This window comes from Trichosurus vulpecula, chromosome 2 (assembly GCF_011100635.1).
Source record: "Trichosurus vulpecula isolate mTriVul1 chromosome 2, mTriVul1.pri, whole genome shotgun sequence".
Lineage (NCBI taxonomy): Eukaryota > Metazoa > Chordata > Mammalia > Diprotodontia > Phalangeridae > Trichosurus > Trichosurus vulpecula.
This window is the reverse complement of record NC_050574.1, coordinates 412,177,429-412,204,485: the sequence shown is the minus strand read 5'-3', so window position 1 is coordinate 412,204,485 and position 27,057 is coordinate 412,177,429. Positions and strand designations below refer to the sequence as shown.

Genomic DNA, 27,057 nt, shown 5'->3' with positions numbered 1-27,057 from the left:
TCAAATTTATGGGCATACAGTTGGGCAAAATAATTCCTAATTGTTGTTTTGATTTCCTCTTCATTAGAGGTGACCTCACCCTTTTCATTTTTAATACTGGTAATTTGATTTTCTTCTTTCTTTTTTTTAATCAAATTGGCCAAAGGTTTATCAATTTTATTGGTTTTTTCATAAAACCAGCTCTTTGTTTTATTTATTAATTCAATAGTTTTCTTGGTTTCAATTTTATTAATCTCTCCCTTGATTTTCAGTATTTCTAATTTGGTATTTAATTCGGGGTTTTCAATTTGCTCTTTTTCTAGCTTTTTCAGCTGTATGCCCAGATCATTGATCTCCTTTTTCCCCATTTTATTCATGTAGGCATTTAGGGATATAAAACTTCCCCTAAGAACTGCTTTTGCTGCATCCCATAAGTTTTTGTATGTTGTTTCATTATTGTCATTCTCTCAAATGAAGTTATTAATTGTTTCACCGATATATGGATTCTGTGAGGACCAACCCTGACATACTTCGCTCTTCTCAGCAACGTAAGGTGCAAGGACAACTCCAGGGGACTCACGATGGAGAGAGCTGTCTGCATCCAGAGAAAGAACTGTGAAGTTTGAAAGCAGATTGAGGCACACTTCATGCTCGCCTTTTTTTCTTCTCTTTTGTTTTTGTTTTTGGGTTTGTTTTTTTTGGTTCTGTCTCTTTCTTTCTCATGATTCACTCCATTGGTCATAATTCTTCTCCACAACTTGACTAGTGTATAAATTAATTCAATGCGAAGTTATACACGGTAGTTATATGAGAGTCCATGCCGTCTTGGGGAGGGAGGGAGAGGGAGGGGAGAAAATCTAGATCTCAAAATTATGTAGAACCGTGTGTGGTAAACTAAAAATAAATAAATTTTAAAAAATAATATGTATATATAACCTATATCAAATGGCTTATTAAAAATTATTTTAAGAAAAATTAATGTGCAAACCATTTAGAGCAGAAATGGGAGGAGAAAGGGATAAGGCTTTAAAAGTGAGTAGGTCATTCCAGATGCAGCCTCTGGGTAGAAACTTAAAAGTTATCAAGTCTGCCTTGCTACTTCAAACTATGTTTTTTTGTTTCTTTTGGCAGGGCAATCGGGGTTAAGTGACTTGCCCAAGGTCACACAGCTAGAAAGTGTGTCAAGTGTCTGAGGCCGCACTTGAACTCAGGTCCTGACTACAGGGCCGGTGCTCTACTCACTGTGCCACCTAGCTGCCCCTTACTTCAAACTATGTGGAACCACAATGCCCATAAGCAGGTGCCAAAATCCTCTGCACCAAACAAAACACATTATTTGGCAGGGAAGAAGCTCTTTTCCCCAATCTGAGTCATCCCTTCATCTGAAGAACTCAGCAACTGCTGTCTCTCAAACCTCTTTGCTCAATTTTGATGCCTAGAATACACAAAACATCATGAAGCAGACACATGGACACTAAAGGTCAGTATTGAGGCTTTTGTTATGAGCAACGTTTCATTGTAGAAAGGAATTGCGCCATTTGTAGAAGGTGAAGTTAGTGATCTGTCTCCTGAAGTATCGTTTTCCTAGCATCAATTTCTAAATGATGACAAGATACTTATTTATCAGTCCCATGAAACAAGAGCCAATTACTTTTAAAAACTTAACTTGCCAAATGCAATTCTACTCCTGACCACCTGTTCAGAATACAGATGACAGAAAATCTCACGCCTACAAATTAAAAGTCGCACTTCCCTAATCTGAAGATCTACCATCATCTTCTCCCTGTCAATGTAATTCAACAAATGTGAAAGCCAAATTTGGCAAGTGACTTCAATTTTCTCAATAAAGTAGGAGACAAAGTTACCTGCTGAGAAATTGGGAGTGGGGAGGTGGGACATGGGGTAAGATGTGAACTGTCAGAACAGGTAGATAAGCCCGAAGTCCTAGGAACAGCAGGAGCAAGACTCCCTGGTCTTGCTTCCCACTCAGCCATCCTTTAAGGAAACATTATCTTTGTATAAAGAAACCAGCTTTCCCCAGTAACTGCCAACAACCTGCCAATGATTAGGAAAGCCAGCCTAGTTGAAGCAACAAATGCACCCTACAGGAGAGAAAGGAAGGGGCAGATGCCAATCAAGTCAAACCTCCACCACCACCTCAACTGCCACCTCTCCTCAGATGTCAATGGGGTCTGAGAAACCAAGAGACTTTTGAATAGCAGTATCCACCCAGATCATAGCCCTGAGTCCAGTTCAAGCACAGCAGTCATCATCAAAGAAAGAAATGGGGTGTGACTTCAACACCACAAGACTACCTATTGACCAACTGCCACCAATGGGAAAAAAAAAAAGCCCACCCCCAACCCCAGACTTCCAGTTCAGTTGCCACCTAGAGAAGTATTTCCTTTGGAGAGGTAGCCTGGCAACTGCTCCCAAAGGTGTTATAGGCATACCTACTGAGGACCCAGAAAAGAAATTTCTCACTAACAAAATCTTTGGCACTGTCAAATCATTCAACAGCAGGATCTGATATTACTTTTAGCAGTAGAAATGACATTATAAGATGATGTGTCACCCATCTGCTTTCCCACCAAACCCTAAGGACCACCGGATTTTTCATCTGATTTGAAGCTGAAGCCTACATGTGTTTTCTTCCCCATTAGAATGTGAGCTCCTTGAGAGCAGGAGCTGTTTTACTTTTCTATTTGTATTTTCAGGACTTAGCAGGTGCTTTGATAATAATAAGTGCTTACTAAATGGGATTTTTTATTCATTCATAGGAAACAGAAGGTTTAGAAAAGGTCTTGAGGAAAATGTAATGCAGAACCAATCAGGAGTAAAAAAAAAAAAAATGCATTGCCAAGTGGTAGCAAAGAGCCCAGGGGAAAGGAGATCAAATGAATTTGCAGGGGACCTTACTGGGATGGTTGTGTGACTTCCTTCCAAAGCAGTCAGAAGAACCCAAGTAGGGAAGCTTTGGAGGTATTATTTGACCTTGGGTAAGTCATTTAAACTATCTAGGCCCATTTCTTTACCTACAAAAACAATTAATAAATTTATTTAATAAATAATTGTATTGTCTATCTTACAAGATTTTAAGACTCAAATAGGAAAGTGTATTTAAAATGCTCTGTAACTGTAAAAAGTACCATAGAAATGTGATTTCTTATTGATAAGTAAAATTCATAGTTGTGTTTTTAAGAATCATATGATCTAATTTAATTGGGCAACAAGACATCCATCAAATGATTAGTGAACACTATTTTACATAGTAAAGGAAGGTTTAAGTCAAACAGAATGGGCAGCATTTAATAAAATACTATTTGTATGTGATGGGCAATAAATTGAAATATAGTTAGAGAATAATCTTACAGAATATTTCAAAGAGGTTTCTTTCCACCTGACTCTTTGAGCACCTCCACTGGCATACCTACTAAGGGAATTCACTCATCCTTTAGACATCAGGAAAAGACTGTATCAGTAACAGACCACCATTCAGCAGCCACACAGAGACCCTTCTCAACATTATCATTAAGGAATCAGAAATTCTCCCTCCACAACTATAAAAACGATGAAACTTTAGGAGTCAAAAATAGTGCTAGTTTCCATCTTCAAGATCTTAGCCATGATGTTATTCTAGGCAAGTTCCAAGGACACCTGGAACCCCTGGCAACAGAAAAACAAGAAATCTCAGGGTTCAAGCCAACATCAACCAAGTAAATTTCATGTTCAGATAGAAATGACTCTGGCTAACTACATTTAATTTAATTTTGGATAAAACCTATTTTCAAGTACTTCATGCTTTTCAATATAGATTTCAAAACGAATATATAATTTATGGTAAAGTTGAAACAACACAGGCTCTGGAGTCAGAGACTCTTGGTTCAAGTCATTTCTTTGACACTTCCTACCAATGTGAACTTAACCTCACTGGGCCTTCGTTTCTCTATCTGTAAGAGAAGAATGCTGAACTCGATAGCCTCTGAAATCCCTGCTAGTCCAAGCTCGAAGGTCCTAAGACAAATTTCCTTTTAAGTCTACAAATTCCTTCAGTAGTCCTTAAACCAAGCTCTGTCATCACTGTTGTCCCGGTTATACAAAAGCTAAAATAGGGTGTGTCACATGATAAGTTACCGGCTTTGGCATAAATCGGCAAAAGCAGGGTCTAATATTTCTTGGAGAAAAGTTTATCAAAGAAATATAGTTCAATTATGCATAAGAGTTTCTATGAACCTTAAAAGTTACCCCAGCCCAACTTATAAATAATGCTCTTCAAGGGTCATGGGTCTTGTCCAAGCCCCTGTTTTTTAATATTGTCTCCCTATACTCAGCTAAAAATGTACATGTGTTCCAAACAAGTCTATTTATTGAAAGTAATTAGTATTTCTCTGAGACACAGATCAAAGATGGTTTTTTCCCCCCGAATGCCTCAAATGGAAACTATAGCTGTTATGTTCAACAATCTTAACTGTCCTATCTGGAAGGAAGTGACCTCTAAAAATACACTACACACCTCAATTTTGTCATCTAAGAGGAAAAATAATCATAATTTGACTTTTAAAAAATATGCAAGAATCTAAAGGCCACACCTTTGTTCTTACCTAGTGAGAGCAAACTAAAATGCTAAAGTTCTATTACATAGATTAGATGAAAGTTTCAGTCACTTGGATAGATGTGTAAGACTGGCATACAGCAATTAGCACACAGGAATAGATGTCTGCCTGGTGAGGCATGCAAACATATTTGCTTTTTCTCACCATAAACAAATTTGTGCCTACTTTGTAAAGTGTCTGATAACCAAGAATCCTGCTACATGTCAAATATCCTATGTTCTTCCTAAGCAATAAAATTAGGAATTTTGGTTTAGCATCATTGGTAAAGAGGTGGCTTTGCTTAAAAAAAAAAAAAGTAGTAAGGAATCTAGTCAAAGCTGTAGCTGTGGTGTATCTATCTCCCCCATAACCATACTCCCTCTCTAGTAGACTGCCTCCCAAAGAAAGTCATTTACAGATTAGAAAATGAAGACAGGAGGGGACAGCTAGGTGGTGCAGTGAGTAGAGCACTGGCCCTGGAGTCAGGAGGACCTTAGTTCAATCCAGCCTCAGACACTTGACACACTTACTAGTTGTGTGACCTTGGGCAAGTCACTTAACCCCAATTGCCCTGCCTTTCCCCCTCCAAAAAAAAAAAAAAAAAAAGAAAGAAAGAAAGAAAATGAAGAAAGGGGACACTGTCTACTAAGATCTAAAATATAGATGTGATTTTGCCCCTTCCTTCCAAGTAATAGATGACGTGATATAGTTTTAAGAAAGCTGAATTTCATTCTTGCTCTAGGGTTTATTATATGTATGACTTTGATTTAACCTCTCTAGACCTCAATGCCTCATCTTTCTCCTCAAACCTACTGCATTCTTCCTTGCTTCATAACCTCAGCACTATCGAATACTCTTCACGCCCCCTTTTCTCCCTTGGCAAGTTGCTAACTCTTACCATTTCTGCTTCTGCATCTCTCATAACCTACCCCTTTCCTTCACTCATATAGCTACCACTTGAGTTCAAGCCATCCTCAGCTCTCACTTAGATTACAATACCCTCCTACTATATGATCTCTCTACCTCAAGTTTCTCCCTACTTCAACCTACTCGATATGCTGCTGCCAATGAGATTTTCCTAAACGTGACACTTCCCTTCTTAATTCATTCCAGCAGCCCCTTATTACCTCTAGGACCAAATATAAACTCCTTTTTAGCTATCAAAACCCTGCATAACTTGGTCCCAATCTATCTTTCCAGCTTTGTTGGACAAAACTTGCCTTTTCTCTCTTTCTCAAATACATCTCTCATCTCTGTGCTTCTGCAGTGGCACTCTCCCATGCCTGGGGTATATTCTTCTTTACCTCAACCTCACAAAATACCTCTTTTCCTTCAAAATGCAGCTCAAGCATACCACCTTCTATAGGAAGCCTTCCTGATCCCTTCCCTGCCCATATGTTCATGTTCTTGTTCTCTGTTCTCTCTCTCTCTCTCTCTCTCTCTCTCTCTCTCTCTCTCTCTGTTCTCTCTCACTCTCTCCCCGCCCCCCTTATGTATTTAAATAATTTGTATTTACTTTCTTTTTATTTGTCTGCATATACTAATATATGTACTTATCTCCTTTGTTAGAATTTAAACTCCTCGTGAGCAACAGTTTCTTCATTCAATATATCTGTATCCCCAGTATCTAGCACAATGCCTGGCACATAGTAGGTGTTTAATAAATACTTATTGATTGGTTGAAGGAATCTGACTAGATGACCTCTATGGTCACTTTCAGTTCTAAGTCTATGATCCAGGAGCTGGACTATGTGAAATGATTCATTTACCAGAATAGTTGGTAGAAACATTTGGACTCTAGAGGGATGAAATAGAAAATAGTTAAGTTTCAGCAGGGGGTATGAAATCCCTTGCTGAAAGGATATGATTGTGTAATCTGTTCTTGAGATGAAACAATCTTATATGATTCTATCAAGAGAAATAATGAAAAAGAGTAGGAATGAAAGGGAAAAATTACTTTCAGATATTTAATTATAGTACAAGACAGTAGTAATAAAAACCATGCAGTAATAGATAAAGAGAGAAGTAGATCAATAAAACAGATTAGACATAGAGGGAATCGGAAATAATAGAACTAAAAATTCAGTGTTGTATCACCTCCCAAAACATGAATAAATTAAGAAAGAACTCCCTACTTGATAAACTGTTGGGACAACTACAAACAGACTGGAAAAAATTAGGCCAAGATCTTATGTTGTTTTCTACAGTAAATTAAAAATGGATGAACCTGAATATTAAAGATGAACAAATTATATACTTTCAACTGCTAAGAGTATGAAATATACTAATGTTAGCCAAGTAAGAAGCAATTACAAAAGATAAAATGGATAATTTTCATTACATACAACCAATTTTCATTAGATACAACCAGTCAACAAGAAATTATTAAGCATTTACTATGTGGCAAGCATTGTGGTAAGTACCAGACATTGTACAAGCAAAGTTAATGCAATTAGGATAAGAAGGGAAGTAGTCTAATGAGAAAAAATAATCTTTTTTATCAAATTTCTTGAATAAGGATTTAGTATCCAACTAAAAGAATTATGACACCAAACACCATTCCCCAAAGAATTTTGTCAAAGAATTTGAATAAACAGTTCTCAAGAGTTGCAGTCTATTAATATGCAGATGAAAGACTCTCCAAATGACTATTAATAAGAAAAATGCAAATAAAAACGTGGGATTTCACCTCACATCCAGAAAATTGGTAAAGATAACAAAAGATGGGAATATTCAATGTTGGGTGGATTATAGAAATATAGACATACCAATGTATTGTTGATGGATCAATAAACTGGAATAATCATTCCAAAAAGCAATTTGGAATTATTCAAATAATGTGACTTTTAAAAGGTCCATATTCTAATCCAAAAATTGTACTTCTAGGCATCTATCCCAAGAATGTCACTGATAAAAAAAAAAAAGGTAATCCCATATATGCCAAGGCATTTTTATCATCACTTTTTGTAGTAACAAAGTACTAGAAATAAAGAAGAAACCTATTGGCTGGGGAATTGTTCAACTATGGGGCATGAATTTAAAGGACTATTACTGTGCTGTAAGAAAGGATGAATGTTATGCATACAGAGAAGCATAGAAGATTTACATGAAATGACACAACGAAGGGGAAAAAAGGAAGGAAAACATACTGGTCGATAACAATGTAAAGAGAAAGAACAACTCCCACAAAACATTTGAAAATCAATGTACAAAGAACAAGCTTGACCTTAAAGATGTGAGAAGACACTTGTCTCAATTCCTTTGCATAAGTAGGGGTCCCACAGGTATGGAACACCTAATTTATTGTAAGATATTTTTAGATGTATTGACCAGTTAGTTTTGCTGGTTCCCTCCCCGCTTCTTTCTCTTTAAAATTCTTTATTTTATTAAATAGCTATCTGGGAGAGGGAAGGGAAGGAAATTTAGGCAGTATGAAAAAAGACCAATAAAATTTATTTTAAAAATAAAAAGAATGTAGGAAGATAGGATCAAAACTAATTATTATTTGTCTAGCTTTAATATAGCAATGCCCTTGGGACAAGAGTTGTCTTCTTTCTATACCAAATGCTGTTATGCTTTTAATTCCCGTTTCTTCTGTCACTGTCAGGATGTTAGCTGTTACTTCTGTCAGTTACCTTCTAATTTTTTGCTTCCTATCTGCAGTGTGTTGGGAAGTCAGACAACCAAGCTTGATAGAGTCCAAGATCAAGGGCTGAATGAGGGTCTAAGGAACTTTCCTATGAAGTTAACTAAATAATAGGAATAACTGGCATTTAATAATGTCTTAAGGTATGCAAAGTGATTTGCAGAGAATATCTTATTTGATCTTCACTAAGAGATAAATATTATAGCTATTATCAGCCCAAATTTATAAAAGTCAAGTGACTTGTGACTAAAGTAACTTGTTTTTAGTCAAACAAGTAATGTGCATACAATAGGTGGGATTTGAACCTAGATATATTACTTTCCATCATAACATCCCTGACTCTCATGGTCTTTAGTTCTGAGATTGTGACAGCAATTTAAGCCACTCACAGGCCTTTGTGCCAGAAGACTGATTCTCAGATAAGTGAGGCATTTTTTATATCGAACTCTTACTCCTCTCACTGGTCTCAGTGGTTAAAGATTAACCTTACAAAAACAAAGTTTGAATGTCTGACTCCTTCTCTCCCTGAACAAAGGGATCCTAATTTTGCAAATATTCTCCATGTGCTAAAGTGGAAACCTAAGGATATATCACCAAATTGGCTTCTAGTAGGTTTTCTCAGATTAAAATTATAAATTACAGCACCATACAAAGAGCTATTTAAATCTAGGTTTATTTAGAAACAAAATGGTGACTTTATAGAACAAAGTGCTCACCATGATGCACTGAAATCTGTACAGTAAAACAACTTCAACATTCATGAATCAGCAAACTATATTTGAAAGCGTCTTTCAAAAGGTTCAATTTTAGTATTTTGAAAAGTAAATTAGTCTGAGTTTTTAAATATCTACAAAGATGAAAATTCTGCTCTAATATTTTAAGCTTCTGTTCTGTTACTTTGTAAAATATGTATATTACCATAGCAATCACTGTAGTCTCCTGACTACAGAACTGCTACAGATGTACCTCACTTAAAGGAAACTACTATATGAAAATCCAAAACCACAATTTAGGGGAGAAAACTTTTTAAAGTAAGACAGTGACAACATAGCAATATGTACAAAGGATAACGAACAAGCAAATAGGGAAAAAACCCAAACCTTCCCAATAAACATTAAAAACAAGTGCAGGGAATAAGATAGTTAAAAGAAATCTTTACTTTGGTAAAGATAACACCTCAAACCATTTTTTAAAGTCTATTACCTTCAAAGGATCACACAATTTAAAATATTCACTTTTCTTTTGTCCCAAAGGACAATAATTTCTGGTATTATACTTTCAATGTCAAACAAGTATTTGTATTTCATATTTTTAGTATCATAATTATTATCAATAATATTTTACCAAAAATGTATTAAGGATTTATGACATTTTAAAAATCCTACTTTTTATTTTTTGAGTAGGGTTGCAGTAAGGAAAAATAAAGGTTTTTTTCATTATGTTCTTTATTCTTTCTATACTCTAACAAAGCCTTGCCAAATACCATACTTTATTTGTTTCTAAGAAGGTGACGAAAAGGTAAGGAAAAAATTAGGTCAAGATAGATATGAAGTCATCAACGAGAGGGGCAAAAAACCCTCTAATCACATACAATGACCACTGTTGGTGCCATACTACCTAAGGTAAAGGACACCTCCCTCCTTTTGGGAGCATACTTTGTACAGGGGGTTGTTGGGAGGCATTTGTTGTCCTTCCACAAAGCTCTCCTCCAATGCATCACCAATTCCTTGTTGTTACACAGAACTGAGCCCACACCCTGGCAGGTTCTCTCATGCCGAAAAGGAAACACACTATGTTTGCTTTCTAAAGACCAGATGAGAAAAGTACAGAGAGGCTCATGACCAGTAGGATGGTTACTTGGTGATGAAATCTTTGACTTTGGAACCCCAGGAAACAAAGAAACATAGAGTACTAGAGTTAGTCCTGTTCACTCTCTTCAGCTTCTAGGCTGACAGTGCTAAATGAACAGAAGGTGGGCAGAAGAAAAAAAGAGAAAAGGGTACTTACTAAGAATCACACAGTTTTAGATACTCTACAAACAAGAATTTAGCTATTAGTATTCTATATGTAACACCCTTTTCCAATAACAAATGAGTGGATCGCATAGTGAAGGGTTTCAATCATGACCCTCTCACCATTAAACTATGATGTAAAAGAAAGTTGCTCCTAAATGGTCCAGTTTTTCATTGGAGATAAGCTCCAAGGAGCTGATGGAATTGATTATCTCACATCAGTAATCCTTATAAGTGGCTGCAGAAAGGCCACCATCGAAATAAACTTTGATAACAAACACTTTATGATTAACAGTGGAAACACTATATTTAGACTTTTACTATCACAGTCCAAGATATACTAATATAAGCAGATAGAAATTAAACTAAATAAAATTAATGTGGAAGAGGATGAGTGTACTACACAAGTATAAAAAGGAGATATTTGTTGGAAGTGACACAATTCTAAGGGCACTGGGATATCTATTCTCAAGATATTTCAAAAATAAGAGACCAAAAGCACGAAAAAAAAAAAGATGCTATCAGAGTAAAGTATCGTCAGAAGAAAACACAGGCTAGTCACATGGTGAGAGAAAGGGCTAACTCTCTGGACAGCTTGGGCACACTATCGATATCCTAGCAATATCAAGAAATTGAATGAAAGGCACACAGCACGCTAGGTGGTGGACACCCAGTGGCAGATTGGGGGGAGAACCCAGATAAAAGCTGCAGAGAATGGGCAGGTATGGGTTACCACTGGCATTGCTAAGAGAAATACACATATGAATAAGATCACAGGTGCATTTGCGTACTGTCTGAAAACAAAGTGCAGATATATTTTTTAACTATTGAAAAATAAAAATAAGAGGAAAGAAGGAAGAAAGAAGTAAGGTGTTACTGCAGGCTTTTGTGTTTGAGAGTGGGGGAGCCGATAAAGTTGCCAAAAGAAGTAGAATGTGACTTCCCTTCACTCTCTAACCTCCCACCTAAGAAACTGTTCATGAGTCCTTTCCCCAGCCCACTGCCAAATGGTCCCATGGAAATGTCTCCTTCCAGAAAAGGAGAGGTAGAATGGAGTAAATTATCTCACATAAAAGAGTGAAGCAAAAACTTTTACAGTGGAGGGGAAGGGGGGTAGGTGAGAGGGAATGAGTGAACCTTACTCCTATCAGATTTGGCCCAAGGAGGGAATAACATAAACACTCAATTGTGTATGGAAATCTATCTTGCCCTACAGGAAAGTGGGGGGGACAGGAGAAGGGGAGGATGATAGAAAAGGGGGCAAATGGAAGGAGGGGTAATCAGAAGCAAATACTTTTGAGGTGGGGTAGGGTCAAAGGAGAGAATAGAATAAATGAGGGGCAGGATAAGATAAAGGGAAATACAGTTAGTCTTTCACAATATGACTATTATGGAACTGTTTTGCATGACCCCACATGTATAACCTATATCAAACTGCTTGCCTTTCTCAATGAGGGTGGGTGGGGAGGGAGGGAGGAAGGGAGAGAATGTGGAACTAATGTTAAAAATTGTTTTTACATGCAACTGGAAAATAAGATATACAGGCAATGGGGTATAGAAATCTGTCTTGCCCTACAGGAAAATAGAAGGGAAGGGGATAAGAGAGGTGGGGGGGGGGGGGGGCAAGGGGGTTTCTGCAGGAATGATAGAAGGGAGGGCAGATTGGGGGAAGGGGTAATCAGAATGCATGCTGCCCTGCGGTGGAGGGAGGGGAGAGACAGGGAGAAAATCTGGAATTCAAAAACTTGTGGAAGTGAATGTGAAAAACTAAAAATAATTTAAGAAAATTTTTTAAAAAGAAATAAAAAGAAATGTCTCCTTCCAAATTTGACATGAATATAAATATGAAAAATAGCTTCATTTTTAAAATTCCACAATTTTACAACCAACTTTCCGGGAATATATCAATTCTGTGAAAGCACACGAAAACACTTTCCACAAATACTCTGAATGAACTGACAATATTACAATTGAGCAATGGAAAAAAAAATTCCCTCAAGAAAAAATAAAAAGAAATGGCAAAACCTTCACAGTGCCTAGGAATAACATTTGAATTCTGTTTATAGGCATTATTTCCATAGTTCTATATCCTAACTTCTGTCAGCGATCATGGAAACAGACAGCTTTATTTCCTTTGAAAATTGGCTTAATAAAGGCATCTTTTGTAACTAGAAAAATAGCCCTAATTAGCAGCTTGCTGCATAGCCGATATACTGTGAAAGCAAACTGAAAATGTAACAGCCTGCCACCTTGTGTGGATGACGTGCAATTGCAAATCTTTTTCTTGGGAATCCATTGGTAAACTTAGCTCTCTCTCTACACCAAGGAAAAGTATAGGCAAGACCAAAGAAAACAAAAACTAACAATCTAGGAATACTAAATTTCACACTGATGCTCATAAATGCTATATGGATAACGATTAACAACATGATGGTTTACTCTTTGGTTTTTGATGGCTCAGGGTGAGTGTAAACAGCAATTGCTTCTGTTCCAGCCAGAAATTCTGAGGTCTTCCCCTGCCCAAATGATTCTTTTGTGAAGGCAAACTAGGTCAACTTTTACCTTAACTCTGATTAATGAAATTAACCTAATTAATTCCAATTAACCTATTGAGGTTTGGTACTTAATTTTTTTTTTCCTTCAAAATGCTTTGTCATTGACTTGAAAATGGTTAAACCAGTGATGAAACACGCCAAAATCTTAGCACAACCGCATAGGATCTTACCTTTTCACGACTAGCTTTAGGGTTTTGTGTGAACCTTTCACCAAGCAAATCGCCTCCTGTCTAAATCCTGAGAGGCTTATATCATTTATGCCAACAATCTCATCTCCAGCTAGTAACTTGTCAACGGCTGCAGCTTTGCTTCCTTCTTCAATCTGAAAAGCAACAGCAAATATCACATCAGTGTGTACTGTCAGATGATTAAGTTAAATTAAGTAGACATCCAAAAACATGGCAAGGATCAGAGTGTTTATTCACTACGACTAGACATCCAGAGGTTGCTCTAAAGAATAAAGCAATGTATAATTACTGTACATTTATAATAAGTGTGGGCTAGACTTGGTACTTATCAAATGATTGCTGTTTCAACCACTATATAAGTAAAGGAGCTTCAAACAAATAAAAAACACTATTCCACATCAAGCGGCAGCTAGGTGGCTCCATGGATAGAGTGCTAGGCCTGGAGTCAGGAAGACTCAACTCCCCGAGTTCAAATCTGGCCTCAGATACTTACCAGCTATGTGACCCTGGGCAAGTCACTTAATCCCGTTTGCCTCAGTTTCCTCATCTGTCAAATGAGCTGGAGAAGGAAATGGCAAAGCACTCCCGTATCTTTGCCAAGAAAACCCCAAAGGGGGTCTTGAAGAGTCGGACGCAACTGAACAGCGACAATAATCTGCCTCCTTGCCAATGTCTGCCATTAGTCATTCGCGGAAAAACAAAAGGGTAGGCTGCAGATTGGCCAATGCCATCACCATGTTAGAAAAGAGCTTGACACTGAAATTCAGGTATCAAAGGCAACTTATTGTTCTTGAGGAATTCAAAGGAACTGGTAAACTTTCCTAGCCAGGAGCAGACTCCACCCTTCCGTAGGAAGGGGGAGTGGGGAGAACAGGAGTAAGACCAACTTTATTCTGTTAGACTGACATAGACTGAGGCAACATCAGCTCAGTACCTCCCTTCAGAGAATGGATTGGTCCACCCCCTTCTAGGTCACAATCTTCCCTATGTGAAACTCCTTGGCATATTACCCCCTCCTCAACATACTTCCCATGTACAAAAATGGCAGAAAACTCCTCCCTGTGGGTGTGTGAGGTAATAATCAATTAGCCAATTAAGCAAGCCTGGTAGCCATTTGACCCAGTTTTCTCTTCAACAATAACTGTTATCTGGCCAGTTTAGACCAGTTTTCCTAACATCCTGAAACTACAGTTTCTGCAAAACCACAAACACTATTCCCTTTGGCTGAGGACTCATTCTGGTTAATTTTAACTCCTTCTTTGCTCAAGCTGACACTTAATTATTCTGTGGAACTCAATTAACTCTTCTATGGAAATCCAACTTTCCCTAACTTTTACCCACCTCTCACAACCCAGTTTTTCTTCCGCACACACTGCACCACTCACTTGCATACTGCCTTGTCCTACTGACTGATAGCTTTAGGTATAGTACTCTTGTTCACCACCCTCGCCATAAGTTATAAGCTTCTTGACCATTGGCAAAAATGTCCTACCTCATTTGGTACTGAGCATATGATAGGCACTCATATACTCACTGCCCTGACATTTCTTATACTAAATGACAATTTCTATGATTTTCTTGAATTTTTAAGGCTTTAGACTAGTCCTTTTTGGAAGGTTACAATCAAAAAGGGCATTTACCTTCACTAATACTTAAATATGCCACACCTGAAAATTATAGCAAATACATACTCCTGGAATATAGCAGAGCTAAGGGGGAAAAGAGTATAGATTATTATCTCCTCTCTTCTCATTTCTTACACTACCACCACCCTGGTAGATGCTATTACCTCTTGTCTGAACTCTTAACGGCCTTCTGGTTGGTCTCCCTGCCTCAGAGTCCACCCTCCAATCAGCTGCCAAAGTCATCTTCCTAAAGCACAGACATGACAAGGGCATATCCTCCTACCCCCTTAGTCAAGAAACTCCAATCGCTCCCTATTACCTCAAGGATGAAAACATGAAACCTTGTGTTCAGTTTTTAAAGTCCTTCACAACCTGACCCTCCTACCTATCTAGTCTTTTTACACCTAACCCACAGGCTGGTAGGTCACCCCTGTTCCAACTATTCAACAAATCCCAGTGGCTTCCAGTTGCTTCCAGGAATAAATACAAAATATTCTGGTTGGCATTCAAAGCCCTTCATAACCTAGCCCTATATCATTAAGGCAAAATTCATGACCTCAAAGAGGACCATGAGCATGCCTGAGTGGTTCAGAATCACAGAGTATAATGAATTCTCTAGGTAGAAGGCAGAGGAAGAATAATATTTATTTAGACTCCAAAGGATCAGACCCAAGGACCAATGCCCCCAATTTGATACTGTGACAACAACATTCCAAAACCAATAAGCCCACCTCACTATTGTAACAAGGAGGTTACAACAAAATATTATAGCAGCAAGCCAGACCATACTTGTGCTAGGGCCCTCCTATAAGATGATCACTCACAAATCATAAGTCCCTGCTCAGCACTCTCTCTCCTGCAGCTCCACTGACTCCAAGTTCCAAAACTCTCTCTTCTGTCCAGCACTCTCCGCTCTGCAAGCTGGCCCTGAATCCTGCTGCTCTGAATCCTCTGTTTCTCAGTTTCTTCAGCTTCTCCCTTCTAGTCCTCCTTTCTCAGTTTCTGCTGCTTCTGCCCTTTCCAAGCTCTGTTCTCTCTTTTTACACAGTCCTTAGCCATCATCTAATTGACTAGAACTCAGGCACATACCATTGGCTCTGGTCTTAGCAACTCCCCTGAAGGCTTCCCGCCTCTCTCAAACTAGGGAACTAGTTTCCTAACCAGCCTGAGGCCTCACATCTAATTAGTGAAAGGGTGTGGGCCTTTCTCTAATCAGACCTCCCTTTGTTGGCCCCACCAGAAGCCAATTGAATGGGTGGGAAAGATCTTTTCACCTACTGATTGGCTTTACAACCCCCTCCAACCTTTCCAGTCTTCTAATGCCTTACTCCTTTTATTCCCCAAGAAATACTTTTTGATTCAGTGACAGGGGCCTCCTGGATGTTCCAGGAAGGAGACAACTCCATCTCTCAGCTCTGAGCATTCTCTCTGGCTGTCCCCCATGACCTCACTGGTTTCCTTTTAAGTCCCAACTAAAATTGCACCTTCTACAGGAAATTTTCCCCAGTCTCTCTCAATTCCAATGCCTCCCTCTGTTAATTATTTCCTATTTATACCATATATAGTTTGCTTTGTATTTATTTGTTTACATGTTGTCTCCTCCATTACATTACAGCCTCCTTGAGAACAAAGACTGTCTTTTTCCCTCTTTTTGTATCCGTAGTACTTAGCACACAGTAGGCACTTCACAAATGTTTTATTAAGTGACATAATTTCCCTGCACTTATACTCTATAATCCAGGGACATTGGTCTCCTTGCTGTTCCTCCCGAGACAGTTCAATCCGAAAACATTTTCACTGGCTGTCTCTCATGTCCAGGATTCTCTCCCTCTTCATTTCCATCTCTTGACTTCCCTGGCTTTGAGACTCAGCTAAAATTCTGTCTTCTGAAAAAAGCCTTTCCTGGTCTCCTTCACCCCCTTAATACTAGAGTTTTCCCTCTGACATTATCTCCTATTTGCATTTGTATGTTTATTTATATATATATGTGTGTATCTCTCGTATCACTGCTGACTTGGAAACTAGGGCATAGAGCTAAAATGAGAATTGGTATGTTCCATGATCATTCATCTGGGAGACTAAACAACATATTCTACAAGTGATAACATTTACCTAAAACTTCTATATAATCATAAAACCCAAAGCAATTAAAAGCTTATATTTTAACAAAGCATTCAATACATTTTAATCCTAAAGTACATAATAATGTTCTAGTGTAGATATAGAGAGATTTGGTCATATTTCAGTGATGTCTGATTCTTTGTGACCCCATTTGGGGTTTTCTTGGCAAAGCTATTGGAGTGGTTTGCGATTTTCTTCTCCAGCTCATTTAACAGATGAGGAAACTGAGGCAAACAGGGTTAAGTGACTTGCCCAGGGTCAGTAAGTATCTGAAGCCCGATTTAAACTCAGGAAGATGAGTCTTCCTGACTCCAGGCGCAGCACTGTTTCCCTTGGGCCACTTATCTGCCCCACAGATGTAGAGATACAGATGTGTAAACGTATGTTAAAAACCAAACTTTATAATCAGCCTCTAGCTCTAAAACTCCATTATGAAAATAACATGACTTTTTTTTAAATAGTTCAAAGTTTCTGTCAGGACAATGTGGAAGAAAGATACACTCAGACTGAAAAAACAGGATGAGTCAAAAAGACAGGATGCATCACAAGCCAAGACAAACTAAATGATAAAGTCAAGGTTTGTATCAAGGAAAGCACACATTGCTAACCATCCCTGCTCCAGTAGTGACCACAGAATAAGTTTCTGGACCACGCACCAGGATCCTTTCTCCTCTAAGTTCTATTTGTGCATCTCCAAATGTCTACATTTCTGCTTGGATATTTCTGCAACTCCTAGAGGTGTCTAAAATTTCCCTGATGGAACCTAATCTCTCCTTGAGGGCAGAGACAGTTTTGTTACTGTTTTTGTATCCCTAATACATAATGCTGGGCATGATGCCTGCTGGTGTATAGTAAGCATTTAATAAATACTTGATGAACAAAAACCGAGTTAATAGTTTTTTCCTCAAAACTGATTTCCTCTCCTGACTTCATCATATTTATGTCAATCCTCAATCTGCTTGGCCAGAAACTGGAGAGTAATTACTGTTTCTCCTCTGGTCACTCATCAGATGCTGTCAATCCTTCCTTTTTAATGAATCTTGCATCCATCCATCTCTTCCTTTGCATCCTCATTCCCAGCACTCTAATCTAGTTCCTTTATCACTATACATCTGGATTACTAAGATAGATTTCCTAGCTGCCCAAGCCTTTTCCAGAGGTCTGATATAGTAAAAAGTAAAAAGTAAAAAAAAAAAAATCCATTGATTTGGTGTCATGATAATTGGATTAAGTTTTAGTTCTTCCAATTACTAGCTATGTGATCTTGGGCAATCATAACAATAACAATAATAATAGCAAAAACAACGTTGATAATTGTTCAAATTCATTCAGCACTTCAAAGGTTACAAAGCACTTAAACATTATCTAAGCCAGACTCATTCTCTTGTAAAATAAAGAAATTAGGGGCAGCTAGGTGGTGCAGTGAATAGAGCACCAGCCCTGGAGTCAGGAGGACCTGAGTTCAAATCTGACCTCAGACACTTGACACACTTACTAGCTGTGTGACCTTGGGCAAGTCACTTGACCCCAATTGCCCTGCCCCTCCCCAAAAAATAAAAAAAAATAAATAAATTAAGCTAGATTATCTTTAAGGTTCCTTCTAGCTACAATATTGAATAGTGCTTTTATTCAAGCCATCCTGCATGCTGCTTCTCGATGAATCTTCCAAAAATACTATTTTAATGAACATGAAACTGAAATCTTCAAAATCTTCAAAGATCCCCACTTCTTCCTTAGGGTCTCTAATTTTTTTTCTGTATTTATCATCCACTACTTCCAAATCGAATCAAGCTAACAAGCAAAAAGAGTCCCTGCTCTCAAGGAGCTCACAGTCTGATATGGGAAACTGCATGTAAACAATTATATACAAATAAGATACAGACAGGATAAACTGAAGATCATCTCAGATGGGGAAAGCAGTAAAGAGGACTGGGAAAGGCTTCTTGCAGAAACATCCAAACATATGCTGTTGTTGCTGTTCAGTCATGTCTGACACTTCATGATCCCACTTGGATTTTTCTTTTTTTGGCAAAGATACTGGAGTCGTTTGCCATTTCCTTCCCCAGCTCATGTGACAGACGAGGAAATTTAGGCAGAGTTAAGTGACTTGCCCAGAGTCACACAGCTGCTCAGTGTCTGAGGGCAGATTTGAAATTAGGAAGATTTCAGGCCTGGCACTCTATCCACTATACCACCTAGCCCAAACATATAGCCAGGTCCTGATCAGTGCCAATAAGAATCTCTCACTTATTCAGTTTCACAATGGCTATTTCCATCGAGTTGGAACCAATTAGCAATATCTTATATTTAATAATAAAAATATTGTTTGATAAAATTTTTAAATTTTTTAAATTGTTAAAAACAATATTTTACATAATTATAATTCAAATTCAATCAACATTTGACCAATTAAGGGGGTTCATTATTTGCACCAATTGGGATCTGGCTGTATACCCCATTTTGGCCTACAAGAGATCTTTTTTCCTTTTAATTCCTATAGTCCTTATTTAGCACAGTTGACACAGTATTGCCTTATATAATTTAACTTTTCACATATATGCCCTAATTTTCCAGGTAGATTGTAAGCTTTTTGAAGTCAGTTTCCACGTAAAACATTTTTGTTAACTTCCATTGTGCCTAAAACTGTCAGATGCTCATATTAAGTATTCAATAAATTCTTATTAAAAGAATATTAACTCTAGCCACCCAATTAAAAGACAGGAAGATCAGAGTCCCAAGTTCACCAAAGTTTAGGGCCCAAATTTCTCTAACTTCCTTAAATTCCACATTCTCCATCCTGGGTTATGAATGTCTTATTTAAACCACACTTTGAACCTGGAGCTACAATTTGCCCAAATATTAAAGCAGGTCTCAAATAACAAAATCCAATGTATGAAATTTCAAAGGAAAAAAAAATTTATATTTTGGCATAGCATAAAACCACTTTCCCAAACCTAGATCTCAATTAAGCAGTCAATTACAATGCAAATAATGCTAGAATCTGACTTTCCTTTTGTATGTCAAATATCAAACAAGTTAGGAAGTATTACATATACTCCCATTTCTCTCCCTTCCCTCAAAAATCAAGGACATAAAAAAGAAATTAAAAAATGGGTAATGTTCATTACAGGCTCTGGGATTAGATGGGAACCTGGCATGACTATAACACCAATGCAACACCCACAGCAGCTTCTATGAATATGCTGGCATATTTCCAGGTCTGAATAGCAAAATATAAGAGACCCCCTCCTTCAAGGACGAAACCACAATATTTATTCAGATACCAGAAAGCCAAATCCACCACAGTAAAAAAGAAGTGTGTACACATCACCAATGCAGGGAGCGCCGCTATCCCCAAGCCTTCCCTCCATCAGGGCCTCCCCACAAACGAGCTGCCTTGGGCAAAATGCCACCCTCTCTCACTCACACTAGCTGCTCTGCCTCGGCTCTACTGGCTCTCTCTCCCAGATCTGCCTCATTCTCTTCCTGCTCCACCCTTCAGGAAGCTCCTCCCACCACAGGCTCCATGTGACTCAGGCTCAAAGCAGGCCACATAGGCCTCTTAATGGATGGGAAAGATCTTCCTATTCCATTACAAGTACAATGACCAACATGAAAAATCATAAATCCATAACCTGAAACCAGCTTTCCTTTTGGTTATACTGTTAAATCATTTGGTTCATCAAGCAGTAACACCATGCACAGTGTTAAGCATCTATTGAGCACTCAAATATTTGTTGATGATGAAAACATGGTCTGGGAAACAGGCCAAAGTCCAGAGTAGAATTTCAGCGTCAGGTTATTCATTCTGTATGGTACTCTGAGGAAAGCAGGGGACTTAACACCATCACCTGAGGACTTAAAATAAGGCAATCAAAATAAATGGAAAAGATAATTATCTAAAATATAATACTTAACTTGCTAAAGGAGTTACAATTAAGAGTCTATATTACCATATAATTCTCTTTAAATTATTTTAAGGGAAGAAGACCTAAATCACATAAGGAAATTCACTACAGTTCCTAAATTTTCCTTGACCTAATAATCTTTATTCAATAAACATTTGTAATGTAGCTGCTATTTACAAGGCAATGCGTATTGTGTACTTTCACTAAAAATATCCTTTCAAGGATGTACAATAATCTAGTAAAGACAACAACAGACATAGACAACAGATAGTTGTTGTTTGTTGTTTGTCCTTCACTCTCAAAGGGGACCACAACATCAAGAAGATGATGCCATGACTTGCAAGTGAATTGGATTTAAGTAAGGGAGGGCTGTGCAAGGTCACCAGCCTCACTTTCTCCTCCAGAGCCATTTGGGTCCAGTGGGTCCAGGACAACCAGAGATGGCCCTGCAGATAGATAGATGGATAATTACTAAATTAACCTTCTTTCCAAACAATGAAAACCCGTAGGAATCCAAGAAGCACTAGCACTTGAAACTATTGATTATTGTTTTCTTGACACAACATGTTGTTTAAGTATTTTAAAATTTAACTTCTTTAACATGTCAGTGAACTTATGATTTATCAATGTGGGTAAATTTTCCACTGGTGTTAATCAAAGCCCATTCTTTTACCATCCCACCCTATGTGGTTCTTCTCCATATTCTCCCACTGAGCTTCCTTATTAGATTTCTCGACCCAAGAAGCTAGCAGTTTGCTTGATCATGTGAAACACACCAAAATAGTTTCATAATTCACCTCTTGTAAATATTTCATCTTATATTCCTATAATTAGGACACAAAGCTATAAAGCAAATTCTAGCTGAATTCCTTACTAGAATATACAGAAAGACTAACAAAGTTTGTTACGCTCCAAAATTTCTGCTATCATTCAACAGCTTGGAACTAAAATGTAGAAACAGTCTTCAAAATCTTGGTCCCTCTGTGACTCTTCACAAAATCCATTAATAAGCATTACCTGCCTACTATGTGCCAAACATTGTGCTAGGCACTGGAGGTACTAAGACAAAAATGAAAATAGCCCCTGCTCTCAAGAAGCTTACATTTGATCAATGAAGATATATATAGGTATAGATTTATATATTAATAAAACAAACAGAAATACCAAGTTAAATGATAGCTGTCTTGAAAATGAATCACTGTATTTCTGCAACCAAAAGAAGTGAAGAATATTGTTACAATTTAACTTAACAAAAAAAAAGAAATAGATTGTTTGAGGTAATTTCATAGCTGGTAAGTGAAGAAGTTGTCTGAGAGGTTAAAAGGAGCTCATGATAACAGATTGGAGCAGGCTACAATTATCTATGTAACCAGCAGGTGGCACCATTGGACTTAGACAGCTTAGTTGCTTGGGGTACTTTAATATTAGGCTGAAGGAGGCGAAGAATAAAAAAATAAAACACCATGCTAACTAAGCACTTTATAAATACTATACCATTTGATCCTTACAACAACCCTAAGAAGTAGGTGCTATTATTATTCTCATTTTACAGTTTACAGTAAAATGTTTACAGAGTTTACTGAGGCTCACTAATTTGCCCAGGGTCACAGAGCTAATAACTAACTGAATCCAAATTTGAACTCAGTGCTTCCAAACTCCAAGTCAAGTTCTGTATGTCCTGCACCATTAGCTGTCTCTAAAAACCCTCTATACATAAACGAATGGAAATATGCAGTTATGCCTTGTAGAATTGTCTATACTGCCTTTCTCTAAAAGAAACTCATTTAGTTTTTATAAAATGAAAGCATCTAAATAGATGTAGCAATACACAGAAAATAAGTCAAATAAATGTCTTAAGATTAGTCATTCTGATCTTAAAATCACAGATCAAAGCAATGACTTACAGGATTTCTTATTCAATTTTTTAAGCTTTTGGGTGACTGTTTGGATATTCAATTTAGTTGAAAATGTTATAATTTTTTAAGGGGAGGGAGTTTACAGATGTTATTTCTTCTATGTGTGGAACTCCCATTCTGGATTAGTAACTCTTCTGTATCGTATAGTCTAACTCAAGGGTTCTTAACTCTTTTGCATCTTATACCTCTCTCGCAGTCCAGTAAAGCTTTTATAATGCTATGTATTTTATTTTATGCATTTAAAAGTTCCTAAAAGGTAGATTCTAGTAATGGGTTCATAGGCTTCACCAGACTGCCAGAGTCTGGATGATATCTGTAGAGTTGATAATTCACCCTTTGGTATTTGAGGAGATAACTAAGAAACAAAGTTAAGGATGGAAGAGAAGAATACCCAGGACAGTCTCAGGGGAGACAGGAAAGGAATACACTGATGCTGATCCACCAAGAGAATATAAAAATGAAAAAAAAAAAAGACTTTAAAGTAAGATGACATTTTACGTGAACAGAATTGGAAGAAAGACAACAAGACAGAAAACTAAAGAGAAAAAGTTGCATTTACAGGTACAGCCTTTTTTTTTTTAAGATAGTCATGACTGACTTGTGAAGCCCAATAGCCATTAACATGCCATTAACATGCAGACAACAACTATAAGGTTCCTGCTTAGAAAATAAATTTTGTATTTCTTTGGACAGTTGTCCAAAGTACAAAAGTACATTTAGGAACATACCAGCTAGGTGGCGCAGTGAATAGAGCTCCGGCCCTGGAGTCAGGACGACCGGAGTTCAAAAGGCCTCAGACACTTGACACTTACTAGCTGTGTGACCTTGGGCAAGTCACTTGTCTTCCCCCTCTGGAGGAAGAGGAGGTGGAGGTCAAGTGGGTTATTGTGGCCCTTGAGCTGCTCAGGAAGGAACAGGTGTGCGAATGTGAAATACTTTTTCCTAAAGTTCCCTCACCATCTACTTGAAAGACCATTGTCTTAAAATGTTTCTCCTTCCCTGTAAACCCAGTATTTTTTTCCTAACTAAAATAGAAACATTATTAGGCACAAGAAACTTAGGTCTAATCACCGACAGGGTCTTAAGACAGAAAGTCATCAGGGGAGCAATGCTTCTGAAGCATGACTCATTACCTGTGTCTTACTCAGCTCTGACTAGCTAGTTCTTCAGCTCACATTCCTACGCACAGACATCTTCATAAACAAAGAGGGAGAAAGTTCCAGGAAGTGCTGCGTCATTTGCTTTTTGGTTTCAGTGTACATCATGACATCTTGTTAATTTTCTTTCTCGTCTTTGAAGATTTCTACTGCTTCTGCTCTTGTGCTAAAAAGGAAAGATAATCCCACTGGGCTGGGGGCTCCTTTTCATCCCTGGAATCTTCTCTGACTACCAATTTGATATTCACAATGATGAAGGGTGGAGTGAATCAGCTACAAGAACAAAAGCATTCTTCCATGGAAGTAATCATGACAACTGCAAGTCATACCCTGAAGCCCCTAGGATTCCACCAAATAACTTCTATCAGTCATATAGACCTAAAAGAGCAGACATCAGAGATTCTTAACCTGTGCCCTGTGAAATTTGTTTTCCAGAATATTTTTATAAGAGTATTTCAATATAACTGTCTTCTTTTTAAGATCTAGGCATCTAATTTTATGTGTTTAAAAACACTATTCTAAGAAGGGCCCTAAAGGCTTCACCAGACTGGCAAAAAGTGCCATAACCCAAAAAAGATTAAGAATCCCTGATACAGAGCACTGAAAGGCATGATTGATTCAACGGGTAAAAATTTTCTGGACATTATAAGAGGAAAATGGGAGCAACATTTTACAAAACACTAAAATATTAATGCTTATTACGTCTTAATGCTTTGAACTGTAAGATCAATATTGAGGTCATTAAATATTACCACTGTGGACTTTATTTAATAAGCACAACAACTTAGTACCATTCAATTGCCAAGTCTTCTCAATTCTTCCTCTATAGTATCTCCTGCCCCCTTTCCACTCACAGTTCACCTAGGCTATCACCACTTCTTGCCGGGACTATCATTCATAGCCTCCTAATTGGTCTCCCTTCCTCCAGTCTCTCTACTGCACAGAGTAATAAGCTTGGAGTTTAAATCTGAACCTCGGTTTAAATCTAAATTCAGAGCAAGTCAAAACCTCTGTGCCTTAGTTTCGTCATCTGCTAAATGGGATAACAGTACCTATCTCTCAGAGTTGATGAAGGGGTCCAATGAAATCCTATTTGTAAAGTGCTTTTCTTTTCTTCAAAACCTTCCCCACCTTTCTACCTCTGCACTTAAGTCACCAAATTGGAGTTTATGTTGATTGAATTTGGAGGGTCTTATCAAGTTCTTCGTAAAATTTCATACCTCCTCATCCTCACAACCAATGTAGGAATATAGAAATACTGCACTTCCCTCTGTAACCTGTAATACACACGCGACTGACCTATCATGTAAACTAACTCAGAACTGGATCTCTAGTTTGCTCTAAGCCCTATTCTCATCATTAAATGAAAAGGTTAGACTAATGATGTTTAATATCTCTTCCAACTCTGAATCTGTAATGATCCTGGACTTTTGTTATTTAGCCTACAAAAGTAACTCAAGTCACCTTATTAAATATGTTCATTTTGTATTTTGAATATACTATTTGAACACACTGTACTATGCAGAAAATAAACTTGACTCATTCAGGAGTGTCTAATTGTAAAATATCCTCAGGGTATGTCTGATAATAAAATTAAGACTCATAGTCTATAAAAAGAACATACATTAATACTCAAGTAAAATTCAGAAGCGGTGGGAAACAGGAGGACAGAAAGAGGGAGAGAGGTAGAGAGAGGAAAAGGGAGGGGAGGGAGGGAAAGAGAGGGAGAGAGATTTCCCCCTTGGAGATCCCTCTCTCTGACTGGAGAGGGTGAAGGGTGAACACTAGAGACATCCTTCCTGATCCTCCATCATTTAAGATTTCTCAGGGAATTCACCTCATATATAATTAATTTCCCACCCAGCTGTTTTCCAGGATTTCATGATTTCCAGAAACTAAAACTCCCAACTCCTCTTATCACTTCTCTCCCCCTCTGCAGGATTTCATTATGCCCCCATTCCAGACAACCCATCACCCTCTCCTCTTCAGCTTCTTCTAATGTTTTATCTTCCCCCTGCTAAATTATAAACTCCTTGAAGGTAGGGAACGGTCTTTTGCCTTTCTTTGTATCCCCAGCACTTAGTACAGTGACCGCTACATAATGGGCATTTAATAAATATCTATTGACTCCAACTTTATAAGAGAATAGGATGAAGGGAAATGTACAATTAATAATCATAACTATGACTATCTAAACAAAATAATGCTGCTAAAATTTGAAGAGAAGCAAGTAAATGGGAAAAATCTTTGCAGTGAATATCTCTGAAAAAGATCTCATTCCTAAGATATATAAGAAACTCATTCAAATTTCTAAGAATAAGAGCCATTCACCATTGACAAAAAGTCAAAGGAAACAAACAAACAGGTAACTATCAGAGAAAAAAATTCAAGCTATCAAAAAGTCGTATTAAAAATTCTAAATTACTTATGATTATAGAGATACATATTCAACTCTGGGTTCCCACCTCATATCTATCAGACTGGAGGAAATGTGGGAAAGCAAGTACTGTTAACGCATTGCTGGTGGAGCTGGGCATTGGTCCAGCCATTATGAAAAGCAGATTGGAACTCTGCTCCTGAAGTCACTAAACTGTGCACACTCTTTGACTGGGTGATAAAGTACTAGTCCTATGCCCAAAAGGAGGGATTCCTTGTAGATAGATAGGTTCTCCAGATGCCCATGTTTACCTGTGAAATGGTGCTGATTGCAGGAATCCCCAAGATCTGGAAACTCAAGGAGTTTGGCTGCTTCATTCACATAAGACCAAATGAATGTGAAATGTCTTTTGTCCAGATTTTGACATGTACCAGTATGGACACCCTGAAGAATATGCCCATTAGTATATAATGGACAGTATATACTATATATAGTCAATAGAGAAAGAAAATAGAAAAAGAGGAAGAAAGAGGGCTATACTGCTTTGAAGAAACTGCAAAACTCTTTTATTGATGACAAATTTCCCATGAAAGCAAAGTCCTTCTTTTTAAAATCAACCAGTGTTGTTATAACAAGGCATGAAATACAACTGCCTCCAAAGAACTAAAGAAGAGCATCACAAGTATGGCAATAGAGAGATGCACAGTGGGTGTGAGTAACCTGCAACATGTGACAAAAAAAGAACATCCAAGAAGACTGGGAGTACAAGACTGAACTCCTTGAGGGCACTCCCAGTTCATGAGCACAAGCAACTAAGGTGAGCATTTTGCCCTTTTCCAACCCTTCCTTTGACTTGTTCTAGCACCCGTTTTTCTTATGTCTGCTCTGGTCCTGGGTCACTGATTTCTGTTTCCACTTCTCTGATCTTGTATGTTTCCCTGCTCCTGTCTACTTCTTAGAAGCCCTTTTCTCCTGATGTTT

The 27,057-nt window shown here is 37.8% G+C and overlaps 1 protein-coding gene across 2 annotated transcripts in view; it reads right to left on the bottom strand.

The window, feature by feature from the left end:
* The window catches only part of SHROOM2 (shroom family member 2), a 245,925-nt gene that overhangs the window by 116,069 nt on the left and 102,799 nt on the right, over window positions 1-27,057 (bottom strand). For both annotated transcript variants that reach the window (XM_036747864.1, XM_036747865.1), the window contains exon 2: window positions 12,955-13,106. In XM_036747864.1, coding sequence (XP_036603759.1) covers window positions 12,955-13,106 — 152 coding nt within the window. The remainder of the gene's footprint in view (window positions 1-12,954; window positions 13,107-27,057) is intronic.